Source organism: Oreochromis niloticus, linkage group LG12 (genome assembly GCF_001858045.2).
Source record: "Oreochromis niloticus isolate F11D_XX linkage group LG12, O_niloticus_UMD_NMBU, whole genome shotgun sequence".
NCBI lineage: Eukaryota > Metazoa > Chordata > Actinopteri > Cichliformes > Cichlidae > Oreochromis > Oreochromis niloticus.
The window spans coordinates 27,500,268-27,515,736 of NC_031977.2; the positions used below are offsets into that span (position 1 = coordinate 27,500,268).

Sequence of the window (15,469 nt, forward strand, 5' to 3'; positions counted from 1 at the left end):
TGACAAAGGAAGGAGTGCCCCATTATTCAATACGCCAGTAATAAACCATTAATTAAGATATTTCATTACAAAATCTTTTATGTGATATAAATTAAATATTGTTGAGTTCTGGACTGCTGTTTGGACAAACTATTCAATGTGTAGTTCACCTTGTGGAAAATTGTTATTAACCAGTTCTATAGAAGTGTGACCTTCAGGGCTGCGTATACTTTCTTTTTTCCAAAGTATTTTCTAAATATAACATTTTCTAATTTTCTAAAGTTAATGTCTTCAAATAAGTTGAAAAAACAATTTCACAGCAGAAAAAGAAATTAAAGAAAACTAAAATGAGCGTTCATAGAGGAAATATTCATACCACGCTGACATGATGCACATTGACATGGATGGCAACAAATCTATTGCTCATCCTAAACTGTGCTGACAGCAAAACCCCGCTGTACCACACATCCACATATAAATTATTTATTTGCATTATTTAACAGCTGGCTGAATAATTTTCCTCCCCTGCTGCTTTCCTTTCCGCAGCAACCCTGTCTACCCAGATTTCAGGGCAATTTAGAGCCCACATTTATTTCTATTTGGAAAAAAAGATCTCACTGCATCCAGTCTAAATCACTGCAACAACTGAGCAGTAGTTAAAGGCCATTATTTATGTAGATCTCAGGAAGCCCGGTTGAAACTAGAGCACCTGTCACCCACAGCCAAAAGGGAAATGTTGAAAGTTTGAGGCCCAAAGAATTAATGTCACTATTACACAACTCTAACTACCTTTTTTGGCTCTGCACTGGAAAAATAACTTCTATAGTTCCCTGCTGTGATCAGGCAGTCGCTTCTTTTTAAACACCAAGGAGTCATCTCGTCAAATATTTCCACACCGTGTCACCTTGAAACAATCTGTTCCCACTCTGCTTTCTGCTACAAAGTTTCCATTAAACTGCTGGCTTCCTCCTTTCATTACATTTTATTTATTTTCTGAGCTCTTAAATGATTATACTGAGGTCATGGGAATACTGTAAGAGAAATATTTCCTTGGCTTTTGGTACTGCTTAAACTGTTTTCCTGTAAAGGCACTTCCAGTATGTAACGCAGACTGTAGAATTAGAGTTCAAACTTCTGTCAGCATTTCCCTGAGAGCCGCCACCATAAATTATGCGAGCCACAATCCAGAACAATAGAGCTTCAGCCATCCTTTGATGCTTGTGTAAGATGGGAAATATAACCAACTTGGAGAAAATGCACTCACTGGCTACTTTACTAGATACACCTTGTTATTAGAAGGTTGGACTCCTTTTTACCTTCAGAACTGCCTGAATTATTCATGACATTGACTCAACTGGGTGCTGAAAACATTCCTCAGAGCTTTTGGTCGATTTGGACATGATAACCTCACCCAGTTGCTGCAGATTTGTCAGCTGCACATCCAGCATGTGAATCTGTTCCACAACATCCCAAAGGTGCTCTATTGGATTGAGCAACAATACTCAGGTAGGTTGTGGTGATTACATGATGCTCAATTGGTACTAAGGGGCCCAAAGTGTACCAAGGGAATATGCGCCACATCATTACACAACCACCATCAGTCTGAATCATTGATGCAATGCAGGATGGATCCATCATCATGTTATTGCAGCATAAATTGAGACTCAATTTATTTATTATCAAAAAAGCAACATTTTTACAAATCTCTAATGTCCAATTTTCGTGAGGCTGTGCAAATTTTAGCCTCAGTTTCCTGTTCTTAGCTCACTTCAGATGGTGTGTCTGCCACAAGGTTTGACACATTGCACATTCAGACTGTTGTGCATGCATACCTTGGTATAAAGAGTGGTTATTTTGAGTTATTGTTGTTTTCGTATCAGTTTGAAGCAGCCTGGCTATTCTCCTCTGACCTCTGGCATACACAAGGCATTTTCATCCAGAGAACTGCTGCTCACTGGATATTTTCTGTTATTTTGGACCATTCTATGTAAACCCAATTGTTGTGTAGGAAAATCCCAGTAGATCAGCAGTTTCTGAAATACTCTGACCAGTCTGTCTGGCACCAACAACCATGCCACATTTAAAGTCACTTACAGTCCATAATTTGCTGAAAAAGACAATTTTTATAGTTTTGCCCCTGTAAACCACCACAGTGGTATTTAAAATCAATCAATCAATGTTGACTGGAGTACATTCATTCAGCTCAGAGTTTTGCTTTGGGTGGTTTTTTTGTTCTATGTAGGAATTCAAGCCATTTTTATACATAGTCCCACAATTTTATGGACAGGTGAAATCTCTTCTGTTGTCATTTATGACTAATGAAGTTGATTCAAACTGTTTCACTTATAGCTATATTATAGCTTTTCACTGTAATTTTAATTATAGGGCCTAAAGAGATCTCAGTGCAACTGGATCAATATTCTTTAAAAGCATGAATGCACAGAACACAGCTAAAGTGCATGACGATAAAATAATTTCCTTGGTAAATAAAAACAACTTTTCAGCATCAAACCACCTTAAACAATATCATCAAGGAGACCGGCTTATCATTGTTAAGGTTTACAATCAAGAGATGCCTTCATGAATGAACATACAGAGTGGCAGCACTGAACAGCATACAGAGAACAGCACTGTTTACACTCCTGAACAGGAAAACCAGTTTAGACTTCTAGACATCTAAAAGAGCCTGCACAGTCCTGGAAAAATATTATTTGGTCAGATGAAACCAAGATGTGGATAGCATGTCACAGTGCAAATGGATAATGAGCCAAAGTATAATCCAAAAACAAGTGAAGAGTTTCTCATGGCGAAGAAATGGGATATTCTTCGATAGCACCTGATCTAAGTGCAATAGCTCTTCAGTTCTTAAATACAAAACTAAATGCAAAAAAAGAAAAACAAAAGAGAAACTGAAAGCGACTGCAGCAAGGTCTGGCAGACCATCTCAAGAGAGGAAACACATCATTTTTATGATGTCCATGGATTCTAAACTTCAGGGAGTCATTGACTGCAAATGATTTTTGATAAAGGTATTCAAAACAATTCTTACAATTAAAAATTATATTTGCTTGTCCAAGTATGAGCCACTAAATGTCATATAAAAATGCAAAATTTTTGTAAAACCTATTTAATAAAGGTGAAACTCTGCCTTTGATTGTGTGATTTAAATCTACTGTGGTGGGTGTTCAGAGGCAAAATTACAAAGATAACGTCTGCCTAAATGTAAATCACCTGCTCTGTTTGAACTTCAGCAGGTCTTCTCAGCCATGTCTACATGCCTTAATGCAGAGTTGCTGCTATGTGATTGGCTGATTATACTTTTTGTATTAACAAGCAGTAGAACAAGTGTACCTAATAAAGTGACCATCCGTTACATGAGTTAACATTAACATCGATTATATGTACGTTCACATAAACTTGATGGAAGAAAATCTTTTGCTTTGGTACAGTCTGAATGCAGCACCAATTCCCGGCACAGCCAGTCACTATATGAACAATCGTATGAGTCACCAAGCCTTCGTGCCAACATCCATGGCACACCTGTTGCTCCAGTTTGAAAAATCCCACATCCTGTGAAAATTAGACATAACATTTAAAAAAGCATGCATAAATCCTTACACAAAAACGCAAACAAACAAAGCCCAAACAAAACTGGGGTCTCAAAATTGCTATGTTTGTAACCATCAAATTGCAAGGTGACTTAGTTTAGTTTATACAGCTATAAAAACATAATTATGCACTGTGGATTTATGAATACTGTGGTTTTTAAAATTAGGTCCCTAAGAAAAGCTAAAAACCTTTCTGTTAATTTGTTCCCTTTCCCCAAGCCTTTGATTCACCCACTGTGGTGAGATAAACGTTTATAAATCACCGGGTTAGCAACAGAGACACTTCCTAAAAGCACACAAGTGTGTCGGGCCAAAATGAATATGGTTTTGATTTGGAGTACATGCCAACACTCCAGCCAATGCTAATCGCTTGGGAAAGCTTGTGAAAACCATGATGGATTTTGCAGACATGGTTTTTGAGCTTTGGGTTTCATCACAAATCCATTTAAGCTTTTATGTCATTTGGTTAAATATACAGAATCCTTTTTATCTTTTTATGTGTCCATTTTGGACTGTCTAAAGTTGGTGGAAAATATGATATTGAGATGGACTTCTTTTATTAAACCTGAACTCTGCAGTGTGTGTGTGTGTGTGTGTGTGTGTGTGTGTGTGTGTGTGTGTGTGTGTGTGTGTGTAAAGCTGACAAAGAAAAAGAGTGAAGCTGAGTGACAGAAGGTAAAAACCAAACATTGTCTGTTATGTTTTCTTTATGGTGTTCTGCTGGCACCAGTTTGAGAGAATAGCTCAGCTTCCAGCTGCGACCACTTGTCTGATGCAATTTTCCCCACTGTCAGCAAGACAGCATGGGCAGTGACTAACACAGAGCTGTTAATGAAATCAAGAGTCGAGTTTTCTGTAAGTATGTAAAGAAGGATACCTGTACTATAGCCCAAAATAACAACCAAATGTAACTATTTGATCAAATGAAGCTAAATATCTGTCTATCGTTCAAAGATATCCTTGTGATTGAAGCATTTCCTCTAAGCTCCACATCTGGGGCTGCACATTTGGAGCACAGGCCCTTATTTTGAAGTCTTGCTTTGGACTGATGGAAGACTGAATGACTAAAAGAAAGAAAGTTCTCTATAGCCTCTTCGATTCTGAAACAATGACAATGAACACAGGCTGTCTTTAAGACAGCTGCATCAGATAATTTATCGGCAAGCAATAAAACAGAAAAGAAGTCAAATTCTGAATGGCATTTGAAAAACAAGGCTTTGAAATGCCTTTGAAATTTGAAAAAAGAATGTAAAAATAAAAATATCAGATTAGAAAGCTTGGGCTAAAATGAAAGTGGACAAGACTAAAAAAAACAGAAATGGCGTCTTTGTGGATATTGCCAAATTAACATACTTAATAAATTATGCCTCTAACTTTAAAGATGTCATTAAATGCTAAACACAATAACCCCTTTCAACTGCCCAGCAAAACAAAACAATTAATTGTCCTCTGGTGACAGCTATAATATGCATTATATTATTAAAATATAATTTAAACACCACTGAGTGTTTTTGCATTCTTAAAAATATTAAAGCAGTAAAATGGTAATGTGACAATTACGTTTGCATGCTTGCCAGAAATTTTCAAAAGAACAACATTAAAAGATTAAAATTACAGTTGTACTCTTTTCTTGGAAAATAGCAACCACTTCATGTTCTTTCAGCTTTGGTGGCTGTTCTTGCTTAGGTTAAAGTCTCTCATGAAGCTGTTGATAGCACCTAGATGGCAAATGTGTGGTCCTGTGAAGTGTACATGTTGTGTTGCACATAGATGTCTTGTAATTGTCACAGGTAACACATAAGGTTGTTTATTGTGTTCATGTATTAGAGGAACATTAACAAGTATACTTCTTGACATCTTTGTCAGACTGCTCTTATCCTTATGATGACTGCACTTTGTTCCTAAATTGAATTTAACATGACTCCCTGAATTTGTGAGACTAAGCTGTGTTCTTTTGATTACAATAAGAGGACCCCTTCATCACCCTCAACTTTCATCAGAATATCCTCATGTGCACGATTTATTTTTAATAGATGACATAGTCAGTTAAAAAAAATAATCGGAAAACAGTGGGTGACAGATACTTTGTCTGCAAGTGTTTGCAGCACTGTTACATCAGACAATCTATGAGCGCTGCACCACGAGCAAATTACATAATATGGTCTTATCATGAATGTGCATCAGAAAAAGTCAAAAATCAAATTTAAGATCACAATAAACCATGGCTTTGTAACTGGTAATAAAATCCAGTTTGATGCTGTGCAGCACACTAAGCAGCAGATTAGAACCAAAGGCAACATCAGCATGAAACAACTGTCTCCGAGCTCTGCAGTTAAGATGCAATTATGAGATGAAGAAAAAGCTAAAGCAAGCCAAGAAAAAAATACCCCTGAGTTGAAGTCTTTCTGTAAGTGTGATTCTTAGCTAAATATATCATGTGGGAGAAACCTTAAAAGCCACTGCTTCTCAAGCATGTAACAAACAAATGTGAGCTTTCAGGATTACATTGAAATAATAAACTCATACATGCAGACAGCAGACATATTGAAATAATATAGACTCAAATACCCCACACACACACCAAAAAAGAAAACAAAAAGCAGCTTAGGAGGAAAAATGTGCTACCAAACCTTTTCTGTTAAAACTATCATTCATACAGTATATTGGCCAAACAACAATGAAGTGGTTAAATTCATGTGGAGCACCCATGAAAACATATCACAGTCCCAATGGCAGCAGCAACAGCAGCAAAGAGCAGAAATTAGCAGCCAGCCAGATGTCAACAAAGAAACCACAAGCAAATCTGCCCAGAACATTAAACAGCCCGCATCAGCTGCAGCCTCAGCCTCAGCCTCGGCTTTTAAGACGCCTGTCGCCATGCCACGAGCACAAAAACTGACCGAAGAGCGCCGATGTGACATCACAAACTCACATTTTGCATATTAACACACAATTCTTACCTTGAATGAGCAGCAGGCCTGCAGCTGGGCGTGAATGTGCCTGATGTATTTTATGATTAAAACGTTCGGTTTGTTGATAGTTTAACCTTTCTAATGCAATGTAATACATACTGCTGAGAGCATAACGTTTGCAAAGGTGCCGTGTAGTAGTATTGGAGTACAATAATCTGCAGAGGCATTTGGAGATCAAATGACACGCCGTGCAAAGGTGAAGAGGTGCGTTCAGTGTCTGGGTGTAATGAAGAGGATTTCCCTCGTGTCGATGTTGCAGGCTAATGGAGTTTACAGGATCAGCTGCAAGCTGTGCTCCACAATGCTACTTCTGATAAAGAGGTTTTAAGGCATAATGTTTACAATTAAAAGTTCAAGCATGGGTTTATTTTGTCATTTAGGATAATAACTTATGATAATGGCTTACTAATTAGATGAAGTTTTAAGAGTATGCTTTAAAAAAAAGTTCACTGCAAGATCCGAGTTAGAATTCTGAGAAAGATTAAGATGTTTGACGCAGAGAAGCATGAAAATGCAAACAGATTATACTAACCGACACACACAACAAGAAGGCAGTGAAACAATGGCGTATCTAACGGTGTGTGTGGCCTGCTCGGTGGTATGACAGACAGTTTGGGGGAGTGAAGCTGTGGCCCCTTCTAGTGCTGCTGGTCTATATCCTGTGGTTAAACTGTTTGAAAGTGAAGATATCGTTCGGATTCTGGGGGTTTCTATTTGTTAACACAACTGTGCTCTAAATGGAGGATTAAAATTATGATTAAGGTGATTTTTCTTGGGGCAATTAAAAAATAGTGCAGTTTGATTGTTTGTTGTTGTTTGTCTTTTTTCTGTTTGTGCCCTCGGCAGGCCCAGTCACAGTAGCGCTCCATCAATCACGTAATGAATTGTTACACGTAACAAGTCATGTTTGAAATTGATATGGTTGCGGTTGGTGTGTGTGTGTGTGTTTGGGGGTTCGGTGCAGCCAGCTGTACAAACAGAGTCTGGATGACTCATGAACCCACCTGTGAGTTACTAATAGTCTGAAATGACACTGGACCCACTGTGATTCTGTAACTCAGAGTCACTGATAAAGCAGTGCAACAAAGCCTGATAAATATACAGTACAAAGAGGCAGGTGGGTGGTCTCTTATACAGACAGATAGGTAGTCTTGGCGATGCTCTCCATTGTAAGAATCTGTTGTCAATTTCTTATCACTCTGTATATGCAACTATATAAATGCACATCTGACAGCAACTTCTGCACTAAAATAATATTTTTGCACTGACTAAACTTTTGATTATTGTGTAACTATAACAGTGTAGAAAGAGAAATGTGAGGAGATAAAGCATATAAGGGAAGGAAAAGAAGCAAATCCACAGCTAGACTGTTTTGCAAGCTCAGCTAAAATCTGAAGATGTTTTCCGGATATTCTGCCTCATTCTTAGCTAAATAGATAAACAATGACCAAAAAAGGGCTTTTAGTTTTACTACAACTGTTTTAGCTTCATACTGTAAAAATATTTTCCCAGGACCTTCGTGTTTTGCCTTCGTTTGTTAATATTTTTATTTATTTATTCTGCTCTTTAATTCTGCTGTGATCTTCTTTGAAATCGCACCTGTACGCTTTTGTTTTGGGGGACAGTGATGTTACTGACCACTGTTTTGAGGGTTTTCTCTGAGCGCTGTTCTGTCATCAGCTACAGATGTTTATAGCAGTGAGCTGTTTTCTAGCTGTTTCAAGAAATTCATTGACAAATATTGTGATAAAAATAGAAAATACAATACTGGGATAGTTGATGGCAGCATGGAAGCAGCAGTTCAAATTGCAGATTTTTTTAAATCAATTATTAAATCATATTTTCTAATGATGCAGCCAAAAATATAAAGGACCACATGATGGCAGAATGGGACTGAATAAACAAGTGAGTAATCAATTTTTTTGTATGTCCACTCACTGTTACATGACCATGTGATGTATCTCAAATTACCATATTTTTGTTAGCCTGTCAAATTACATTTTAACCCTTTAACCAAACAAATATGTACTTTTGTGAAGAACAATAAAAATATCAGTTTAATTTATAACATTTTTAGAACTGAAAATAAAGATATAATAGTATTAAAGTAAAGTAAAAAGAAGAGAAATAGCAAAGGTTTGCCAAAACAAAATCTCTGAATGCACAAGATCATTCTTGGTACACCTTAATACCAGCTGAGCAATGTTTAACTGCCAGTCTGCCTGATGACCAAGTCCATCCCTTCATGACTTCAGGCTTCAAAAGCAACTTCAGCAGTCTCCTTAAAAACTATAATATGCCCTAAATAATGAATCATCATCAGAACACATGTTTAATAAGAGCTGAATTTATTGCACTGTAACCTTTTTCTCCTTCTTCACTTACACAAAAAGGAATCTCTTAATTCTTTTTCTCTCAATACATCACAAATATACGGAAGCGTAGAGCTGCCACCCAGGCAAAAGAAAAATAGAAGTATATCACGTTATAACGTGAAAAGTTTATTGTTCTAACAAGATACTTTTCACGTTTGAACAACATAATATCACGTTATTACAATATACATAAATATCACGTTCGTACAATATAATATTTATATTGTACGAACGTGATAATTATGCATATTGTAATAACGTGATATTATATTGTTCAAACGTCAAAAGTTTATTGTACAAACATGATAGTATATTGTACATGAAATTTGTACATGAAAAGTATCTTGTTAGAACAATAAACTTTTCACGTTATAACGTGATATACTTCTATTTTTCTTTTGCCTGGGTGGCAGCTCTACGCTTCCGTACAAATAATTGAACGAAAATCAATGAGGATCCTACAGATTCAGAAAGAGCACACATTACCTATTGACAATTACAAAAGGCATGCTGGTTTATTGTAAACCCATTAATAAGACATTCACCGACTGTTTTACAAGTCTATGATCTGATAACAAAAATGGAAAAAACACTGAAAAAAAAATTCAAATAAAACCATTACCAACAAGGCAAAAAAAACCCCCAAAAACAAACACACTGTGTTCCTTTTGCTTGCTGTTCTAATACAACACCTTATTAACACATTGAGGCATTGAAGGCATTCTTGTGGCAAGAAGCACTTCTGTGTATTGTATTTAAACAACGGTAAAGCTCTTCAAAAGTCACAACCACTGGCTTTTGATTCATCTGACTTTGTTGTCTATGATCTGTCTGATGTAATTCCCAGATTTTTTTATCAAGAATATTTACAGATGTAAAAACAATCCAAAAACCAAAGCATTTGCTTAAGCAAGAGCAAATGAGATGGATTTTTCCCAATTGGGGAAAAAAATGGTACAGAATTATAAATACTTAAAAGTTCACTATCATAGAAAACCTTAAAAAAATGCAACAGCTTTTTATAGGAAATACCAAGAGGTGTCAGCTTTCCCTGCAGAGTTGGATCTTATATAATATTTACATTGCATTTAGTAATTAATAGTCATGTTTATCAAATAATTTAACATTTGCTATAAAAATAAAACTGAGTGACTATGGTTTTTGTCCTGAAATATATAGTTTCCCGTTTTTAAAATCAGTCACAGGATGTAATGTGCTTTTACTCCCAGAAGGTGGTGGTAATGCACCTGCAAGCAGTTTGCAGCCACCATTGCACAAAAATGGAAACTGCCAACAACCCGGAAAGATGGAAAAGTCCAGCCATCAAAAATTTCTGTGAGGAATAAACGACAATGATGTCCAGTGCAAAATGGTCCAGGTAAAGCCAGCATTTTAGGGGTTAACAGTTCTGATACAGAATTTTCTTTTTGAGTTGCCATAATAAGACTAGCCTGGGTTAAGGCCGTATTTAGAATGACATAGTGCAAAAGTGCAACCTGCTCTGAGAAATGCAGACAAAAATAACACAGAATGGAAAGAAAAAAAAGCTCTCACATCGACTTCTAACAGAAAAGTGTAAGCCAAGAAGGAAAGGGAAAACATACAATCTTTTTGTCACAAATAACAAACTGTCATCAGTGTGAGAGTGTAAAGCTTCCTGTAGTATTTCCAGTATTTGCTGGTAAGCCTTGAAAAGCATAGCTCTTTGCAGATCTTTTCCTCAAACTGACCTTCCTGAATTGATTTTTAACCTCTCACTAGAACCCTGTTTGACCTCAACACCCGGAATGTCCAAAAAATTCAAAACTATGAAGTAAATCACAAAAAAAGAAGAAAAGCAAAAACAAGTTAATTCATTTGGTAAGACGTACCGCATACGGACCAGTTATTCGGCGGGTTTTTCTGATTCGCTTGCATGTGCACGCTGTTTATGCTTATGAAGTTTTAACCAGGTGGAGAACTGTTCCCCACAACTAGTGCATTTGTAGGGCTTCTCGCCAGTGTGCATCCTCATGTGTCCTTTCAGGTCGGTTTTGTGACCGAACACCTTATCACATACGGTGCATTTATATGGTTTTTCACCTGTATGTGTTCTGGTGTGCCTTTTCAAAGTCGTGTTGGTAGCAAATTTTTTCTTGCAGTAGGTACACTTGAAGGGCCTTTCCCCCGTGTGCACTCGCAAATGATTCTTGAAAGCAGAAGAATCCGCAAACTCTTTACCGCACTCGTTGCAAGTGTAAGGCTTCTCACCGGTGTGGATTCTCATGTGCTTCTTCATGTTCACACAGGAGCTGAAGCTTTTCCCGCAGGTGCTGCATTTGTAGGGCTTTTCCCCAGTGTGAACCCTGACGTGCAGGTCGAGATTATAACGTCGGTTGAACCCGTTTCCACAGACGTCGCACTTGAAGGGCTTCTCGGCTGAATGAATCACTAAATGTTTATTTAAATCCCAACTTTCCCGGAACATCTTGCCACAAGTCTCACATTTGAACGTCTTCTCAACTGTGTGGCTCTTCATATGAAATTTGTAGTTTTTGAAATTGGACATCACTTTGCCACACCGGTCACACTTGTAAGGATTTTCCTCATCTTTGGCATTACCACCATCACTCTCATTTGATGCTTTTAAGCGTTTTTCACTTTCCCTATGTCTCTTCTTTTGAGTTGGATCAGTACTTCCACTTGATGTTTTGCTCCCATTGTTGTTTTTCTCACTGTGTCTTCCCTCTGTAGTTTGGGTGGATTCCCCACTCTGATCCTTATGTCTTTTCCTTTGTGTTGGGTTGGTGCTTCCTCCTGATGTTGCGCTCCCATCATTTTGTCTTTTAAGCAGTCCTGCTTCCTTACTACTTAAAGACTTTGTGTCTCTATGTCTATGCTTCTTGTGTTTTGTTAAATCCCGGCTTCTGGTTGATGATGTTCTCTGATGTGTATGTTTCCTACTTGAGGTTGACGTAGTACTTGTAGTCTCATCACCAGGCATCTTATTTGGCGTTGTTTCGGTACTTTCAGCCAATGTAGCTTCGTCACTGTTAGAATTCTTATTTTGTGAAGCTAGTTTTCCTTCACTCTGCTTCTTTTGTGCTAGCTCAGAACTTGAAATTGAGGATGTGTTCCCCTCAGTGGATTGGCCGTTTTCTGCCTGATCTGGACTTCCATTTGATGCTACCTGTTCATGGTCACTAGTCTTATTTTGAATTGGCTCAGTATTTTCCATTGATATGTCGTGACATGTAAAGTCTGGTGAAGGCTCAGTGTCATCGTTTGTGTCCCAGTCTTTATGCTTCTCATTTGGCATTAACTGAGGAGTTGTACTTGATGACATTTTTCCATCTCTGGGTTTCCTACTTGCAGCTAAATCAGTACTTCTGCTTGGTTTCTTCTTCTCATCGCTACGTTTCTTTCTAGATGCATGCTCATCACTTGTAGCTGATGTTTTCTTATCACTGCTTTTTTCATATAGGCTGACAGTTGAGTTTGGTCCCCCATCTTGACTTGACTTATTTGGTGCTGGTTCACCGTTCCCTACCGGAGGGCTCGTTTGATCGCGTTTCTCATGTGGTGTTACATCGGGGCATCTAGTTTCTGTTGGGCTCTTTGTTAGTGTTTGTTCAGTGCTTTTTGTAGATGTTGTGTAGTCACCACTTTGTTTTGTGTTACTCGTTAGGCCAGCAGTTGCGGTTGACGTTTCATTCCCATCTATACGTTTCTTGTTCTGTGTTGGCTCAGTACTCATAGCTGATGTGGTCTCACTATTACATCTTACAGTAGGTGTTAACTCAGAATTACTGGTTGATGATATGTTTTCAATGTTACATCTTCCATCTGATGCTGGCTCATTGCTCTCATTGGTACACACCTGTCCTTCCTCTGTACCACTGTTTGCTGTGCTGCCCACATCATTGTTTTCCTTATCTAACGGCTGCGCTGCTGTAATAGCTGATGATGTGTCCGTATCGCCTCTTGTTGGTGTTTCACTTCCATAGTTACAAGTTATGTCAGCTTGACTCTCCCCTTCATCCGAGTTGTGACAGAAGAAGTGGTTGTCATCATCTGGAGGTGGTACTGGAGAACTCTCTCTGTCACGTTCATCTTCATTAGAGACTCTGGGTTTGGGATCATTACTTGCTGCAGGATTCGTTTGGTCAGGACCTGAAGGCTGAGACTGATCACTGCGGGCACTTTGATCAGTTGAAGCTGGAGTCACCTTAGAAGCAGCAGGCGCCTGCTGCTGTGTGAGCTGCTGTCGTTCCTGACTGATGCACATTTCCTCATGCTCATCTTTAATCCGTGTAATATCAGGCTGAACAGTGGAGTCACTCTCACTGTTACTCTGCTGCTGACTCAAAGAAGTCTTTGCAAGATCTAAAGGGAGGAAGGAAAGAATGGGACAGTGTTTAAAATACTATTTTTTGGCTTATAGCTGTTAGCTAAAAATGACACTTTCTGTATGTGCATTGTTTATTAGTGATAGAATTTAAAAGCCGTGCATCACCTTGAAAGTGACAGCATTCATCTCTGTGGCAACTTATAAAGATTAAACTGCTGATAAAAACTAACATGCTTTTAAACCGTACCTTAGTCATGCTGCAATAGGCTTAGACTGCTGGGGGACTTCCTATGATGCACTGAGCAGTTCTGTTTGACTCACCTATCTTCACTCTGAGTGTTTATGTATCACATTTAGTCATTAGTAATTATTTAATTTTGGCTGGACATCTAAATGTTGCGGTTTGCATTCTAATACTGTAGTCTCTTTCCCTACAATGTAAAGCGCATTGAGGTAACTTGGTTGTGAATTGGTGCTCCATAAATAAAATCGAATTAAATTTTAAAGGAGTTGTACATTATTAATTATTGTATTGGTTTCTGAAAAAGGAGCAAAAAAAAGTTTCATCCTGTAAAAAGCGTTTCCAAATACAAGAATCAGTAGTGCTATAGTGACTAAGACAGAGACCTGGACGTGGGTGTTTAGAGCTAAAGTCTATCTACAGAACTGATTAAAATAAAAGAAAAACAATAATTGCAGTATTCAACTCACCTCAACCTCAAAAATCAACCGACTTTCATTTTCAGATCTAAATTTAAAACTATAGGAAGGAAGCTACGGGTGACAAACTGCCTCTTTAAAATCTACAAGGCACCCAAGTGTAGGGAAACCAGACTCACCACCAAGCACACTAAAAACTATTCTGTGAAGTTAAAGATAGAGGCCAAAAATGTAGAAGGCAACCCCAATGCAACCTCACCTAAAGACATTATTTGGCACATCAAAAGTTATTTATCTCCTCGTCTGATCCTGTGGACTTGATCAAATCATTAATCTGTGAACTAAGAAGCAGAACACAGAACAGGACAAGTCCTGTGCAGTCCAGGGAGAGACCGTGCAAATTACAGCTCTAATAATTAATGAGGATGTGTCCTCATCATCATTAACGCCAGCTGAGACACATAATAGTAAGACACTGGAAGAATTTTGTTCTAGCTGTTAAACTGAAACCTGCTGGGAAGTTTGAATGCAAAAAATGTATTGAAGTCATATGTCACCAAAATTTTGATTAAAAATTGTATCTCGGTGTTGTATCCAATAACTCCGCTTGGTTATTTATTACCATTGCTTGCTGAGACACAGATCTGTTAATGATTGCCTTGTCCATAATTCATTACCCGCTCGACCTTACACGTGACATGAGACGACTTCCCCAAGACATGCATCATCTATATTACACTGATCTTTGGTTCAGCTGAGGATTTGAGGACTTTGTGTCAGCTTTTGTTACATTACCGAGGTACAACACCCAGCTATTAAAAATAAAAATAATTGTGTAATTCAGTGGGAACCAAATGGTACGTTATACCTGTCACACTGGTCTAACCACACAGTGACACAGAATTAAGAAATGAATATCCAAGGACTGATTCATTTTAACCAGTTATCGTTTCAGACATAACAGGATTCTTTTGAGGAGCAAGGTAATCTGACCGACCTTTATCCTGCAACTTAATCTCCGGTGTGAACACCGTATCCAGCAGTCTGCGTTGACGTGCGATTTCTGACTCGTACTCTTCTACTCTCTTTTCAAACGCTCCCAGTATTTCTTGGGCAGCCGCTGTTAGTCGATCACAGACAAACCTACGCATGCTTTGAACGGGATACATTGTTACATCTAAAATGTAGACGCTTTGACTTCGAAGCTGCCTAAACTTGCGCACTTTTCTTTTTATTTCCGCAAGTGATACTGGGCGATACACACATCCTGTACCAGTTCACTACTACCACCTACTGTCCCGGCGTGCTAAAGGCATGCATACGTGCATATGTCACACTTACATGTTACAAATAGTCAAATAATTTTTAATATTAAGAAAAACCATTTAAATAAATTACTCGAGTAAATACAAAATGCAGTTTTGCAATGATTATTTAATTTTTTAAGGGAAAAAAGGTCTCCAAACTTACTTGGCCCTATGTGAAAAACAAATTGCCCACACTGCTGACCACAAAAAACACACAGTGATCTCATATTTCCTCCCA

At 38.0% G+C, this 15,469-nt stretch overlaps 1 protein-coding gene and 1 long non-coding RNA gene across 4 annotated transcripts in view; both read right to left on the minus strand.

The window, feature by feature from the left end:
- The window catches only part of LOC106099049 (uncharacterized), a 51,888-nt gene extending 44,839 nt beyond the window's left edge, over positions 1-7,049 (minus strand). Inside the window, exon 1 of the long non-coding RNA XR_001225360.3 lies at positions 6,548-7,049. This is a non-coding gene — a long non-coding RNA (uncharacterized LOC106099049). The remainder of the gene's footprint in view (positions 1-6,547) is intronic.
- Positions 7,050-9,448: 2,399 nt separating this feature from the next.
- LOC100710702 (zinc finger protein 37) lies at positions 9,449-15,197 on the minus strand. 3 transcript variants are annotated; one of them, XM_025897082.1, is made up of 3 exons: positions 14,922-15,197; positions 14,184-14,233; positions 9,449-13,299 (listed from the first exon to the last, which is right to left on the minus strand). In XM_025897082.1, the coding sequence occupies exons 2-3, from the start codon at positions 14,203-14,205 to the stop codon at positions 10,820-10,822; spliced, it is 2,502 nt and encodes an 833-aa protein (XP_025752867.1). In that variant the 5' UTR covers positions 14,206-14,233; positions 14,922-15,197; the 3' UTR covers positions 9,449-10,819. The 3 variants fall into 3 exon arrangements, with proteins under 3 accessions (XP_025752867.1, XP_013133058.1, XP_005459858.1); XM_013277604.3 differs by having other exon boundaries at positions 14,184-14,265; XM_005459801.4 differs by lacking the exon at positions 14,184-14,233.
- Between the last annotated feature and the right edge of the window lie 272 nt (positions 15,198-15,469).

What these genes read in the sequence shown, in the direction of transcription:
- LOC100710702 (XM_005459801.4), bottom strand. Translation starts at nt 15,093, where the DNA reads ATGTATCCCGTTCAAAGCATGCGTAGGTTTGTCTGTGATCGACTAACA. An exon ending in GATTAAGTTGCAGGATAAAG is followed by an intron (nt 13,300 to 14,921) that starts GTCGGTCAGATT and finishes TCCTCCCTTTAG; the next exon opens with ATCTTGCAAAGACTTCTTTG.